General features: G+C 45.2%; 1 protein-coding gene across 1 annotated transcript; it reads right to left on the minus strand.

The window, feature by feature from the left end:
• Positions 1-2,843: 2,843 nt before the first annotated feature.
• On the minus strand, positions 2,844-15,737 carry ZNF543 (zinc finger protein 543). Its single transcript, XM_053604406.1, has 4 exons — positions 15,172-15,737; positions 12,242-12,368; positions 9,073-9,168; positions 2,844-4,575 (listed from the first exon to the last, which is right to left on the minus strand). Exons 1-4 carry the CDS (start codon positions 15,199-15,201, stop codon positions 3,041-3,043), a joined length of 1,788 nt encoding a protein of 595 aa, XP_053460381.1. The 5' UTR covers positions 15,202-15,737; the 3' UTR covers positions 2,844-3,040.
• Between the last annotated feature and the right edge of the window lie 792 nt (positions 15,738-16,529).

Raw genomic sequence — 16,529 nt, forward strand, 5'->3', positions numbered from 1 at the left:
ATGGAAAATACTACATGGTACCTCATGGGAAGTGATGTGACAAGTGCTAAGCCCAGGGTCTGGCACACAGTAGTGTACAGGTTATGATTAGTCTTTCTTACCACAGAGTTCTCACGTATGCTGCTAGAGAAGGATAAATCAGAGACCTCCTCCTTCCAGAGTCTCTGGTGATACATACACAAGTGTGTAGATGCGTGTGTGTGTATATATATATATATATTTTTTTTTTTTTTTTTTTTCTTGAGACAGAGTCTGAAGTTGTTGCCCTGGGTAGAGTGCCAGGGGCTCATAGCTCACAGCAACCTCCAACTCTTGGTCTCAAGTGACCCTCTTCCCTCAGTTTTTCTATTTCTTTCTTTCTTTCTTTCTTTTTTTTTTTTAGTAGAGACAGAGTCTCACTTTATGGCCCTGGGTAGAGTGCTGTGGCATCACACAGCTCACAGCAACCTCCAACTCCTGGGCTTAAGCGATTCTCTTGCCTCAGCCTCCTGAGTAGCTGGGACTACAGGCGCCCGCCACAATGCCCGGCTATTTTTTTTGTTGCAGTTCAGCCGGGGCCGGGTTTGAACCGCTACCCTCGGCATATGGGGCCGGCGCCCTACCGACTGAGCCGCAGGTGCCGGCCAGTTTTTCTATTTTTAGTAGAGACAGTGTCTTGGTTTTGCTCAGGCTGGTCTCATATTTGTGAGCTCAGGCAATCTACCCACGTTGGCCTCCCAGAGTGCTAGGATTTCAGGTGTGAGCCACCAGGCCCAGCCTGGTGATATATTTTTTAAAAACTAAATAACAACCACTCTCTGACTGGACAAGTAGCATCATAGGTTATGGTCAAACATCATGTATAAAAGGACACCTGCATGTATTTAGGCTCATTTTTTTTAATTGTCAAATTCAGGAGGGTTTCAGAAACTATTCAGGACAGGGTTTGCCTACTGTCCAAAAGGCAAATGGTAACAGGCCATATGATACAAAACGTAGAACTATCAAGACTAATTGCATTCAGGCTTATGTGGACAGTGGAGTTAACATAGTTTTATATCATGGTTTATTTCATGAGATGATAAAGTAATAACTCATGTCCAATTATAAAAATAAAGACTCATACTCCTCTTGCCCTCCCCTCCTCCTTTTAGCACAGGCACACTGAGGTACGAATGTGTGATGATGAGATGCCCCAGCCTGAATTCCCATGTTAGGGTTACCATGTCTGTTCTTCCTCCTCCTCAAGACACTGTAGGATAGACTCTTTGGCAAATGATGCTAAAACAATGAATATACAAAACAACCTAACCCTCATATCCTAAATTAAAAAAACAAGGATCAATAATTTAAATGTATAAGGTAAAATAACAAAACTTTTAGGAAAAAATATTTCAAAAAATTCAAATGAACAAGGTAAAATAATAAAACTTTTAGGAGAAAACATAAATTAGAAACATCAAGAGCATAAACTTGGCGGGAGGTTCTTACCCATCGTCTGAAAAGGACAAAGTGCCTTTGAAGTAAAGACATTTTTTTTTTCTTCTGGTAGAGACAGAGTCTCACTTTACTGCCCTCAGTAGAGTGCCGTGGTGTCACACGGCTCACAGCAACCTCCAGCTCTTGGGCTTACGCGATTCTCTTGCCTCAGCCTCCTGAGTAGCTGGGACTACAGGCACCTGCCACAACGCCCAGCAATTTTTTTGTTGCAGTTTGGCCAGGGCTGGGTTTGAACCCACCACCCTTGGTATATGGGGCTGGCACCCTACTCACTGAGCCACAGGCGCCGCTCAAAAGACATGTATTAATACAATACAAAATGGCTTTGCCTACAATGACAATGCAAAATTACATAGTCATTTAAAAGGCTCTACAGAGTTCAAAGTTAACACATAACTTTTTTTTTTTTTTTTTGAGACAGAACCTCAAGCTGTCACTCTGGGTAGAGTACTGTGCCATCACAGCTCACAGCAACCTCCAACTCCTGGGCTCAAGCAATTCTCCTGCCTCCGCCTCCCAAGTAGCTAGGACTATAGGTGCCGGCCACAGCGCCTAGCTATTTTTTGGTTGCTACCTGTTTGGCAGGCCCACGCTGGATTCCAACCCACCAGCTCTGGGGTATGTGGCTGGTGCATTAGCCACTTGAGCCATAGGCGCCGAGCCTTGTTTTTTTTTTTTTTTTGTAGAGACAGAGTCTTACTTTATGGCCCTCGGTAGAGTGCCGTGGCCTCACACAGCTCACAGCAACCTCCAACTCCTGGGCTTAAGTGATTCTCTTGCCTCAGCCTCCCGAGTAGCTGGGACTACAGGCGCCTGCCACAACGCCTGGCTATTTTTTGGTTGCAGTTTGGCTGGGGCCGGGCTTGAACCTGCCACCCTCGGTATATGGGGCCGGCGCCCTACCGACTGAGCCACAGGCGCCGCTGGTTAGGGTGCCAGCCTCATATACCAAGGATGGCAGATTTGAACCTGGCCCCTGTCAAACTGCAACAAAAAAACAGCCGGGCATTCTGGTGGGTGCTTATAGTCCCAGCTACTCAGGAAGCTAAGGCAAGAGAATTGCCTAAGCCCAGTAGATGGAGGTTGCTGTGAACTGTGACACCACGACATTCTACCAAGGGCAATAGTGAGACTCTGTCTCTAAAAAAAAAAGGAGCATCTCAGGGAAGTCTAAAAAGAGCTGTGTTCCCATTTCTTTATATTTTTCATGTCTTTTCCTTCATTCTTTAAATATACCTGAAATAACATTTCACTGTAAACTAAGTAGAAAGATATGGTTGAATGTTTTCCTATGTGCACAATAACCAGTAGATCTGTCTCATGGGTGAATTATCAGATGAAGAATAAGACTCTAGGCTGGGTCATTTTCTATTTATTTATTTATTTACTTTTTGAGACAGAGTCTCAAGACTGGGTCATTTTCTAAAAAGATTCTTTAGATAACACGAGGACCTACAACAAATTTTTTCACAGAAACAGTGTTTGTGGAGTTGCTCTTTAGTATAAATGGCCAGATGCTGAGTAAAATACTTCCTTTCACCACAAATTTTCTTCAGTGGTCCTATTCAAAAATTCTTCCTAATATGAGTTCTCTGATTTTAAGGGAAGTCTGAGGAGTTATAAAAGGTTTTTTCACATCTGGTACATTGGTAGGTTTTTTCCCTGTATGAATTCGTTGATGCTGAGTTAGGGATGAGCTGCGATTAAAGGCCTTTCCACATTTACTGCATTCATAGGGCTTTTCTCCAGTATGAATGATAGAGTGTCGAATAAGGTTTGCACTCCGGCAAAAGGCTTTCCCACATTGGATGCATTCATAAGGCTTCTCTCCAGTGTGAATCAACTGGTGCCTTGTGAGGTGTGAACTGCGGCTGAAGGCCTTCCCACACTCAAGGCATTCATAGGGCTTCTCACCAGTGTGGATGCTATAGTGTCGAATGAGGTCTGCCCTATCGCTGAAGGCTTTTCCACATTCTTTGCATTCATAAGGTTTTTCTCCAGTGTGGGTCCTTTTATGCAAGGCAAAAGTAGAGTAGTGGGTGAAGGCCTTTCCACATTCACTGCACTCATAAGGCTTCTCTCCAGTGTGAATCCGTTGGTGTTGCTTGAGGTGTGATCTGCGGTTGAAAGCCTTCCCACACTCCAGGCATTTATATGGCTTCTCCCCAGTATGGATGATGTAATGTTGAATGAGGTCTGCACTCTCACAAAATGCTTTCCCACATTCATTGCATTCAAAGGGTTTTACTCCAGTGTGAACCTGTTGATGCCACGTGAGGTATGACCGACGATTGAAGGCCTTCCCACATTCAGTACATTCATAGGGCTTCTCTCCTGTGTGGATAATATAGTGCCGTATGAAACCTGGCCTATCTCGAAAGGCTTTGCCACACTCTTTGCACACAAAGGGCTTTTCCCCAGTGTGGCTTCTGTTATGCAAGACAAAAGTAGAGCGGTGGGTGAAAGCCTTTCCACACTCACTGCACTTATAAGGCTTCTCTCCAGTGTGAATCCGCTGATGCCGTGTGAGGTGTGACCTACGGTTGAAGGCCTTCCCACATTCGATGCACTTGTAGGGCTTCTCCCCTGTATGGATGATGTGGTGCTGAAGGAGATGTGTGCTTTTGCTAAAGGTTTTCCCACACTCTGTGCATTCATAGGGCTTCACTCGAGTGTGAATCTGTCCATGTTGAACAAGGAGATAACTATTTTTGAACACTTTTCCACATTCCTCACATTTATAGGACTTTTTCCCTTTACAAATCAAGTGATCTGTAATTGGTCCATGTGAGTCATAGTCATAGACGCCACCTTCTGGAGAGACTTGTTCCTGTATAATCATTGAACATAAACCATCATCTGTACCCAAAACATCATGTTCAGGGCTCATTTTCCAAGGCAGCTTCTCCCTCTCTGGGTCCATTTCAGGTCTCCAGTGGCCTTCCTGCATTTCAGCTGGCCCATCCTGATCCTGGGCTTCTCCCAACTGAGGGTCCTCTGAGGTTCCCTGTGTCATTTGTTCCTGGAGAGAGACTTCCTCAGGCAAGTCCAGGTGAAGACAGGCAGGCTCTGGGGTCATGGGTTTGGTGCAGTCACCTGACAGGAATACAACAAAAGAGCTTACTAGGGATGGGCTCATGGATAAAACAAAATCCCTATTTCAGTGACAAAAAGAAGATAAAAATAGTGATTATTTGAAAATCGCTATGACTTGAAATCTCTGAAATTCAGATTGGCAATTTCTTTATCTTTGGTGCTTGAACTCTTGATACTTTTAAAGGGAAACCAAGAGGAAGAGGCTGGGACAGATTGTCTAGAATACAGAGCCATGCTGGGCTGGGTGAACAGAATAAGAATGACACCGTGTGTGAAGAATTTACTCAAAGCAAGAACATGTCAAGGTACTAGGGAGGCTAAGGAACGGGCACCGAATGCAGCCAAGATGGGAGAAATGAAAAGGTCGGCCATGCTTCCCAGAGGCTGTGCCTCATGAGCTGAGTCCTAAAGCCTAAAGGAGAGGTTCAGCTGCCATCTAGAGAATTTGGAAAGGAAGCTTCAGCCTTAGGAAATAAATGTACAAAGGTAGAGTCTTCAGAAAATACAGGGAACTGCAGTGAGAAGATGTAGCCCATGAGAGATGGGTTGGTGAAGATACAAGACAGGTGAGGGCAGAAAGGAAGCTCATGCCCAAGATTCTGCTTTGGGGACAGCTGACAATGACTATGGTCACTCCCAAGGCACAAGGTGAACAGGCTCTGAATAGACATGTTGAGCCCACTATGTCAGAGGAACAGATAAGTGAATGACTAACAATACAGACCAGATCTTGAAGAAGAAAACTATGAAGCTTAAAGACAATAAAGATCTACATGAATGAAGAATATAGTTATCAATACTCCCAAAACTGATCTATAATTTCATTATGATCCTTAGAAACAGCAGCCTGAAAAAACTAGAAAAAGATACCATTTGACAGAGAAAATTATAAAACTTTATAAGATCTGTATAGACTTAATTATATACAATTATCAATTCTCCTGAAATCAATATATAAATTTATATACAATCCCAACAGGTTTTATCAGTAATGTCTGTGTGACAATACAACGGAAAGATGGCCATCTGCAAACCAAGAAGCAGCTCTGAACAGGCACCATATCTATCAGTACTTTGATCTTAGACTTCCCAGCCATGAGAACTTTAAGAAATAGGGCGGCGCCTGTGGCTCAGTCGGTAGGGCGCCGGCCCCATATACCGGGGGTGGCGGGTTCAAACCCGGCCCCGGCTGAACTGCAAACCAAAAAATAGCTGGGTATTGTGGCGGGCGCCTGTAGTCCCAGCTACTCGGGAGGCTGAGGCAAGAGAATCGCTTAAGCCCAGGAGTTGGAGGTTGCTGTGAGCTGTGTGATGCCACGGCACTCTACCGAGGGTGATAAAGTGAGACTTTGTCTCTACAAAAAAAAAAAAAAAGAAAAGAAATAAGTATTTGTTCTTAAGTCACCCAGGGTATAGTACAGTTGCTACACCAACCAAAACTGACTAACACAGGAGAATTTGAGTAAAGTTCTCATTCTTCAGTTCGGTGAGGGTATTAAGACATGAGCAAATAATTTAATGAGTGTATTAAGCCATGATGATACTATATCATGAGCCAAGATTTATACTCAATCGGTACACCTGAGGTCCAGATAAAAATTCTTAATCAATATCTGTACACCTGAGGTCTAATAAAAAGTTAGAGGCCAGGGGTGCAAGTAGCTCAGTTGGGTAGGGCGCCGGCCACGTACACCAAGGCTGGAGGGTTTGAACACAACCTGGAACTGCTAAACAACAATGACAACTGCAACAGAAAAATAGCTGGGCGTTGTGGCAGGTGCCTATAGTCCCAGCTACTTGGAAGGCTAAGACAAGAGAATTGCTTAAGACCAAGAGTTTGAGGTTGCTGTGAGCTGTGACGCCATAGCACTCTACTGAGAGCAACGTAGTGAGACTCTGTCTCAAAAAAAAAAAAAAAAAGTTAGAGGCCATGTGAGTACAATGGTTTAAGACACAAAAATCATAGTTCCAGCAGAATTCAATATTAGCTGTTTTTGTGGCACTTAGCAAGCCACTCAGATGTCATAAGACTCCATGTAATGTTCTAAGAAAATGAGGCTAAACATAGTGCCTGCTTGATAAAACTATAGTGAAGATGAAGTGAAACACTGTATATCCATGCTCAGTGCAGAGCCAGGCACTGAGTAGGAAGCCAACAGGCATTAGCTAACATTTTTTAGTATTGGTTACTCAAAGAATGGACACCTGGGAACCTACTTGAAAGTAAAAATTAAAGATGTAAGAATGTGTGGATTAACCTTAGAAAGTATTGGGTGGCACCTGTGGCTCAGTGGGTAGGGCGCCAGTCCTATATGCCGAAGGTGGCAGGTTCAAACCCGGTCCTGGCCAAACTGCAACAACAAAACAAATAGCTGGGCGTTGTGGCGGGCACCTGTAGTCCCAGCTGCTGGGAGGCTGAGGCAAGAGAATCGCTTAAGCTCAAGAGTTGGGGGTTGCTGTCAGCTGTCTGACTCCATGGCACTCTACTGAGGGCAATAAAGTGAGACTCTGTCTCTACAAAAAAAAAAAACTGACTCGGCGCCTGTGGCTCAAGCGGCTAAGGCACCAGCCACATACACCTGAGCTGGTGGATTCAAATCCAGCCCAGGCCGCCAAACAACAATGATGGCTGCAACCAAAAAACAGCCAGGAGTTGTGGCGGGCACCTGTAGTCCCAACTACTTGGGAGGCAGAGGCAAGAGAATCGCTTGAGCCCAGGAGTTGGAGGTTGCTGTGAGCTGTGATGCCATGGCACTCTACCCAGGGTGACAGCTTGAGGCTGTCTCAAAAAAAAAAAAAAACCTTAGCAAGTATTTAAGAGTAATAAGTACGAATGGACTGCGAGATACCTAATCAAGCCAATGTTCAAGTGAAGATCAGAGTAAGAAAAGAATGGCAAATCTATGTGTAATCCTCTAGACGTAAGACCCCTAGATAAAAGATCCCACGTGGAGACTCCCAAGGGAGTTCTTCAGTTCTTTCCCCCTTCCTGAAGCTCTAGCGCTTTTTACTTCTTCTGTATTCCTTTCTAACTTCTAATAAAAGTCCTATGCTACCACTGGGGGGGAAAAATGGTAAATCTAGAAATAGGAAAGAGAATCTAAAAGGGCCAGGTTCTCAAGCCAAAGACAATCTGAAAGGTTTCTGCTGCACCTTTAGTTCAATGCTAATTATTACAGTAGAATAATATGTACTACAGTTAATTTTACGCAGCTGTGATCTAACACTGCATCTATAATTATGTATATTTCTCTCTAAATTGCATCATGTACAGATTATATACCCAAGTTTTGATACATTTTACCTATTTATAATAAATTTTTGTATATTTTGTGGTAGTAAATAACATATAGACTAGTGTCTACATACAATCTGTGCATTCATGACATACCTTTCCCTTAATTTTTTCAGTATTTCTAGACTATACAGGTCATCTGTGAGTTTTTCAAATTATTGCAAATCTCCAAAACATTTTCCAATATATTTATTGAAAAAAACCCACTTATGGGTGGTGCCTGTGGCTCAAGGAGTAGGGAGCCAGTCCCATATGCCGGAGGTGGCAGGTTCAAACCTAGCCCTGGCCAAGAACCAAAAAAAAAAAAAGAAAAAAACCCATTTATAAGTGAACTTGTACAATACAACCCACATTGATCAAAGGTCAGCTGTCCTTAGAAAGGCCTTGTTCCTCAGAGTGCAGAGGAAATATGAGCTATATCATCATTATGGCTAATATCACGGCTTAGCCATGTTATAGCTTACTTTTACTGGCTACTCAAACTGGATCAGAACAGATTCATGTATAATCTATGCATCTTCAAACAAGATGACAAATAAAATATTATTACTACAATTCTTTAGAAACAGACTGAGCACAGTGGACTGAGCAGATGTTCATCAAACCATTTCCTCTTCTCCTTGGGCATCCACATTTCCAGCCCCATGCACCCAAGTGTGACAAAAGTCTTATCACTGGAATGTGAAGGGAAGTAATGTGTGTGGAAGTGGGTGCACTATATTCCCTTCTCTCGCTTCCCTGCTACCAGCCAGGGATACCAGGGAAGCCTTAGCACCTCATGCTGATGACAGAAGGCACCCAGGTCTGTGAATAACAATGTAGCATAGAAGTCACTGCTACCAAAACAGTTTCCATATTCCAAAACACCAAAATTCTGGAGTATGCGTGTTAGAACAGTTAGATTTAACATGGCTTAACTTACATGCAAAGGCCAAGATCATGCAGCTTCCCCAGGGTCACAAGCTGTTTTATGTTAAAGCTGGTTTTAAAACCCAAGCAGTTAGGGCCAAGATCCTGACCTATGCAGAAGCTGTGAAGGGGCTGAGCAGGGTGGAGGGCAGAGAGAGCACAGGTTAAATGGTTCTATGGATGTGCTCCTAGAGAGGCCAGAACAGGAAGATTCCCACAAAATTCAGAGGCAATGCTCATCTTTCTGTTTTCAAGCTGTCATTGCTCTAACCTTCCCAGCTGCTGGCTCTTACCTATATAGGAGCTTTGGGAGAGATTTTCCTCCACTGCCCATAAATCCTGGCTGTGCTCCAACTGGTAGATCAGGTCTGGTTTGGACAAAGGACAACCTGTGCATGGAGAACAAAAGAAGACACATAGAGTTTGGCTGGAAGACACAAACCTCAGTCTCATCTGGCACTTCAGGATGGAAAAGACCTTGAAATGAAGCTACTCTCATCTAAGTAAACAAAAGGCTGATCTATGACTTGGAGCAACTGTGAAAAAGCCATCACTGGGCCCCAAAGATAGCATATAGTAGTGCTTCCTATGTAGACAGCATCAATTCCCTTTGAACTCCTTCCTACAGTATCTCAACACTGTTCGGACATCTTTCCTAAAGGGATTTTGTAATTCATTCAAGTTACAGAGCCTTAGACTCCCTGTGAATAAGAAATACTTGAAAATGCCTCATTGCCACTGCAGACCAACCAAAACAAAATCTCTGAGTGTCAGGCCTGGACATCAGTAGATTTTATTTATTTTTAATTTTTTAATTTTCATTTATTTATTTATTTATTTTTTGAGACAGAATCTCACTTTGTCACCCTGGGTAGAGTGCAGTGGTGTCATAGCTCACAGCAACCTCAAACTCATGGGCTTAGGTGATTCTTTTGCCTTAGCCACCCAAGTAGCTGGGACTACAGGAACACACCACAACACCCAGCTATTTTTTAGAGACGGGGGTCTCACTCTGGCTCAGGCTGGTCTCGAACTCCTGAGCTCAGGTGATCCACCCGCCTCGGCCTCCCAAGTGCTGGGATTACAGGTGTGAGCCACCACACCTGGCTCATCAGTAGATTTTAAGCACTCCACAGGTGACTGCAACTTTCATGGCAGGTGGAAAACCATTGGTCTCTGTCATCTTGCAAATGGCATCCCTGATGACCAGGAGAATGAGGCTGAGAATGACTTAAACCAGCTGTTCCAAGGAAAGACAAAGCATTTATTCAGGGAATAGCTGAACAAGGGTTTCTGCCACTTCTGTTGTCACTCAGCATCTTGCGACTGAGGGAAAAATGCCTGGAGACCTGAACCAAGGATATGGAACAAAGGAACAGATGACTAGGTTGACACATACCAGCCCAGAAGACAGTCTCACAGATGAACTTTTTTATTTTTATTTTTTGATACAGATTCTCACTACGTCACCCTCAGTAGAGTGCTATAGCATCACAACTCACAGCAACTTCAAACTCTTGAGCATAAGCAATTCTCTTGCTTCAGCCTCCCAAGTAGCTGGACTACAGATGCCTGCCATAACGCTCGGCTATTTTTTGGTTGTAATTGTCGTTGTTGTTTGGTGGGCCCTGGCTGGGTTCAAATCTGCCAGCTCCAGTGTACGTTGCTGGTACCCTAGCAGCTGACCTACAGGCGCCAAGCCACAGATGAGCTTTTTATTAGGCGAGATAATATGTTTCCTTCAGCATGAAGACTGTTTCAGCCTATCTGTCACATGCTGCCAAAAGCTTATTAACATAAGAGTATGTATAAGGCATAAAACATTCTATAGAGAGGTTAATGGCACAGGCCCTAGGACCTATAGACCTGTCTGGCCAATCCTGAACCACAGCCCAGGACTCGTTAGCTATCTCTTACTAAATGTTCACTCATTTCTGCTGTGTGCCTGGTAGTGGGCTCAATTAGAGGGCAGTGAAAAAAGGTGAATCGAACCTCCCACAGCCTTGGATCAAGAAGGCCGTGGAAGGGATAGGGGAACAGTGAACAGGGGCCAGAGTGAGGGCAGAATTGGCGATTGCAGACATTAGCAGTTCATGAACTACTAAAAAATAAAAATTTGGGAAGGAATCCCAATGTCATTTGGTCACGTACGGACATTTGTACAAACTTCAAAATCTACATTTCACGGTGGCGCCTGTAGCTCAAGCGGCTAAGGCGCCAACCACATATACCAGACCTGGCAGGTTGGAATCTGGCCTGGGCCTGCCAAACAATGACAACTATAACCAAAAAATAGCCGGGTGTTGTGGTGGGCACCTGTAGTCCCAGCTACTTGGGAGGCTGAGGCAAGAGAATCGCTTAAGCCCAGGAGTTTGAGGTTGCTGTGAGCTGTGACACCACGGCACTCTACCCAGGGCTATAGCTTAAGGCTCTGTCTCAAAAAAAAAAAAAAAGAAAAAGAAAAGAAATCTACATTTCACAAAAGAAAGAACTTCTACTATCAAAAATGAAAAGGATAACATCTTACAACAAACGTGTATTTTTTTTTTTTTTATAGAGACAGAGTCTCACTTTATCACCCTCAGTAGAGTGCCATGGTGTCTTAGTTCATAGTAACCTCCAACTCCTGGGCTTAGGTGATTCCCCTGTCTCAGCTTCCCAAGTAGCAGGGGCTACAGGTGCCAGCCACAATGCCAGGCTATTTTTTTTTGTTGTAGTTTGGCCAGGGTTGGGTTCGAACCTGCCACCCTTGGTATATGGGGCTGGCGCCCTACTCGCTGAACCACAGGTGCCGCCCACACATGTATTTTTAAACTTAATGAATTGGCCAGGTGTGGTGGCTTATACCTGTAATCCTAGCACTCTGGGAGGACAAGATGGGAGGATCACTTGAGCAAGAGAGAGAGACCCCATTTCTACTAAAAATACAAAAACCAGGCTTGGCGCCTATAGCACAGTGGTTATGGTGCCAGCCACATACACCCAGGCTGGTGGGTTCCAACCTGGCCTGGGCCAGCTAAAGAACAATGACAACTGCAACAACAACAACAAATAGCTGGGCATTGTGGCAGGTATCTGTAGTCCCAGCTACTTGGGAGGCTGAGGCAAGAGAATCGCTTAAGCCCAAGAGTTTGAGGTTGCTGTGAGCTGTGATGCCAAAGGGTGACACAGTGAGACTCTGTCTTAAAAAAAAAAAAAAGAAAATCCTGCTTTGGGGTTTTACAAAGCATCCCCATTTTCCTTCAACACATCCCTGTCCTTTGGCCATGATCAAATGAGAACTATTTCTTGCACAATCCTGCCTGACTGAGACACAAGATGAGGTAGGAAGAGCTGAGTCCAGAAAATGAGCAAAGCTGTGAGGAGAAGGAAGGCTGGCTCCCAAGGCCTTTCTGACCAGCCAGGCCTACAGCCAGAGACTGGAATGAAAAAGCTTCATAAAGGAGACAGGACAGGTCTTACCCAAAGAGACCAGAAGCTCCCAGGTCTCCAGCATCACGTCCTGGTACAAGATCCTCTGGATCAAATCCAGCTGCCCCCACTCCTCCTGCGTAAACATCACAGACACATCCTCAAAGGTCACAGATACCTGCAAAGTTAAACAGAGGTAGCAGTGTTTGCTTTGGGATTATGGAATAGGATTAAAACATGTCACTGGAACAATGCAAAAGATGCACAAAGATCCAAGGGCCAAATCATCAAGCTCCTCCAGAGGGCAAGGCTCAAGAGGAAGGTAGATACTGCCATGGATGGATTACCACAGTGTAGAAGAGAGAGAAGTCTTCCACGCAGGAAGCCACTGGAGACTGAAACAAGGTTAGTACCATTCTGAGTGGACTCTGAGACACAGACAATAAGTACTCTGATATATTAGAGGATAGGAAAAAATAATTACAATAATACCAAAAATGATATTAAGAGCAGCACTAGAGTAATTGGCAGTCCTTGCTGTGTGCCTGCCTTGTGCTGAGGGATTCACAGGTCACAGGAGAGTGAATATAAGTCTCCAGCTCTAGAGCCAGACTCCGGAGGTTTAAAAGCAAAATCCTGAAATCAACACATGCCTGCAGTATGATCTTGGGGACTCACTTTATTTCTTCAGCCTCAATTTCCAGATCAATACAAAACTGTTATTTGCATCATCAGGAATAATCAAAAGTCTTTTTTTTTTTTTTTGGCCGGGGCAGGGTTTGAACCCGCCACCTCCGGCGTATGGGACCGGCGCCCTACTGCTTGAGCCACAGGCGCCGCCCTCAAAAGTCTTAAAGAAGAAATGTTTGTAAAAGAACAGTGAGACAAAGGGCTACAGACTCTCAGGTCAACACCATGATCATCTTCATGTTACACTCAAGAGACCTAAGCCCCAGGAGTTGAGACAGCTCACTGAAAGTCACAGGTCTCATCAGCAGAAGCACAATTTGAACCCAAATCCCTTTGATCTATGTTTGTTGTTTTTTTTTTTGAGACAGAGTCTCAAGCTATCGCCCTGAGTAGAGTGCCATGGTGTCACAGCTCACAGCAACATCCAAGTCTTGGGCTTAAGCAATTCTCTTGCCTCAGCCTCCCAAGTAGCTGGGATTACAGGTGCCCGCCACAATGCCCAGATATTTTTTGGTTGTAGTTGTCATTGTTTGGCAGGCCTGGGCTGGACTGGAACACACCAGCTCCAGTGTATGTGGCTGGCACCTTAGCTGCTTGAGCTACAGGCACTGAGCCTGATTTATGTTCTAACCATGGACTTTCCTCCATCAGCAAAGATAATCCACATTTAATAAGGATGTGAAACACTTTAAATCCATAAATCCATTTCAACCACCCACCATGGAAATATTCTTAGCATTTGTTTTTAGGTGAGAGCAGAGATAGGGTCTTGCTATTTTGCACAGGCTGGGTTTTAACTCATGATGCTCCCACCCCATCCCCCAAGTAGCTGGACTAAAGGCACATGACATAATGCCCAGCCTCATCACCTTGAAAATATTTTCACGGACACAGGCAGAGAACAGTAGTTATCATCACCCATGTCATGGAAGAGTTACCTGAGGTGGTGGCACCTGTCTCAGAAGTGGCAGGACCTGGGCCTACTTCCATTGCCATGGACACGCCTTCTGGGCTTTATACATGCCCAGGAAGAATCCACAATGACCCACTGCTTCTTTTTCCTACTTGAATCCTACCAGCATGCACTCCCGAAGCCAAGACACTTCAAGAGCAGGGAAGAAGAGTCAGAGAGGATGTACAAGGCTGCAACAATGAGAATACAAGCCCTTGAATGGACATGATGATTGTCCTAACATAGTAGGAAAAAACATCCAGCAAAAGACCATACAATCTCACCCTCTGAGAACATGTCAGGTAGTATGGGAGGGGTAGTACCATATAGAAAATCACCAGAGAAACAACACAGGTCCCTTGAGGACTCCTTAAACAACCAATATACAATATTTTGCCCACACAGTTCTACCTACCTGAAATGCCACATCCCACATGCCCAAGCCCACTTGCCAGAAGAAGGCCTGCTTACCTTGCACAGGATTTCTTAGTTGTCATTACCAGGCCTCCCTATCCACTGTGGGAGGTAAAAGGACAGATGTGATAATTTTAATATTTAAAGGCTGCAGATATATGAGGCAGGTAATCAAACCCCTGTGAGCCTCAAATTTCTCTTGTGCAGAACAATAATAACAAGAGAATCTAATTCAAAGAAATTGAGGATTAAATGAGGTGATACATACTGCCCACCCATCAGTCCACAGTAATGACTCAATTAAGGTTGGCTACTATAATTCTAATTAATCTGTTTTATCCTTAATCCCATGACATCCTAGAAAAACTCAACATCCTTTAATACTGCCAAAATCCCTACACAAAAGTGTCAGCCTGTGGGCCAGTGTAGAAGGGACCACTTTCACCTGATGTTAAAAAAGACCTCTCCTAAGAGGTGACATCTGAGCAGAGGCCATTAGGATGTAAGACAGACGATGCAGTTACAGGGACAATGTCTCAGGCAAACGGAATTGCGGACAAAGGTTGGGAAATGCAAGAGAACTCTGCATGATGAGGATAGAGTCTGAAGACCAGGGAGAAACGGAAGGACAAGGTCAGGAGAGGTTGGCCAGGGAGGACGGGGTATGACTTGCAGGCAATACCAGGTCGGATCGATGCCACATGTGAAGAGCCCTTAGAAGCATCATTCACCTTTGAACCACCGACTGAGCCCCTGTTAGAGGCCCGACACTGCTGAAGCACTGCGGATAAAGTAACAAGCCACGACCACTACCCATAAATAAACAACAACGGGACACCCAGTGGCCTTGTCCACTCCCACCCCGCCCAGGAGGCCTCCCCAAACCAGCAGAGCAGCACCAAGGCCAGAACCCTCGTCCACTCACCTGTGCCGGCTCCGTCCACGACGCTGCCATATTGGGACTTTGTGGACCGGGCGGGGCCCGGGATCCTGCGGGCTGGGCCAAATCCAGGTCCTTCTCCGTCTCGGACGGGTTGACGTCAGCTGACTTTCGCACACCGAGCCTCAGTTTCCCCCGAGAAAAATCCACATAAAGCCCAGGACCCCGCGTCCGAGTTGTGAAGACGGAGAGCGGATGCAAAGGTCAGGGTCCTGAAGGGCGCCCAAGGGACACCGTTAGGCCGTTAGGGAAGAAGGACGTGTCAGGCTGGTGGACGCGCGGAGGGGGAGGCAACCCCCTCACTGCCCTCACTGCCCTCCCTGCTGAGGCCTTCTCCCCAAGCCAGACAGGCTCTGGAACGACGCGGGATGATGACGTTACCGGAGAGAAAAGGTAGTCCCGCCTCCAGCTGAGGGTCGGGGAGTCGCTCTCTGTCCTGGGCCGTCATTGGTTTAGGCTCTTAATGCCTTCTGGGTAATGCAGTTTATCCTCACCTGTGGCCTGGCGCAGTGAGCTTTCGAAGCGCGTTTTCCCGCACGTTAATGAGTTTAAAGACCGAGTGTAGCTTCCGGGCCGCCTTTGTACGCAGCGCCCAAGTGATGGTTTCTAGGCTCAGGCAAATCGAGGCCCAGGAGGGGGAAACATTCGCTCAGGGTCAGGACTTGTGAAAAGGCGTTTAATCTGGGCGGCGCCTGTGGCTCAGTGAGTAGGGCGCCAGCCCCATATGCCGAGGGTGGCGGGTTCAAACCCAGCCCCGGCCAAACAGAATGTTTGGCAGAATGTTACCACCTGGATGTGTAAATTTGTTTTTATTTATTTAACTGGCAAAGAACTTAGCTGATGGATGTGTAAATTTGGGAGTTGTTAGCTTACACGGGTACTTAAAGTCGAGATATTCGATGACACCATGAAAAAAGTAAGAGTAGATGAATAAGTGAAGGGGAAAAGATGAACCGTGGACCAATCCAACATTAAGTGTCTGCAGACAAGAAACCAGCAAAGTCTTATGGTTGGAATCGCACTATAACATATAATATACTATACTTGATCTTAAGCATAAGGCCAAGAAGTGATGCCATAGACAATTTTGCGAGGTCTTTTTTTTTTTTTTGTTTTTAGACAGAGTTGCCCTGGGTTGAGTGCTGTAGTGTCATAGCTCACAGCAACCTCAAACTCTTGGGCTGAAGCCATCCTCTTACCTCAGCCTCCCAAGTAGCTGGGACTACAGGCACCCACCACAGTGCCCCACTAGTTTTTCTATTTTTAGAAGATACAGGGGTCTGGGGGTCTGGCTTTTGCTGAGGCTGGTTTCCAACTCCTGAGCTCAAGCAATCCATCCTCCT

This window comes from Nycticebus coucang, chromosome 10, assembly GCF_027406575.1.
Source record: "Nycticebus coucang isolate mNycCou1 chromosome 10, mNycCou1.pri, whole genome shotgun sequence".
In the NCBI taxonomy this organism is placed as follows: domain Eukaryota; kingdom Metazoa; phylum Chordata; class Mammalia; order Primates; family Lorisidae; genus Nycticebus; species Nycticebus coucang.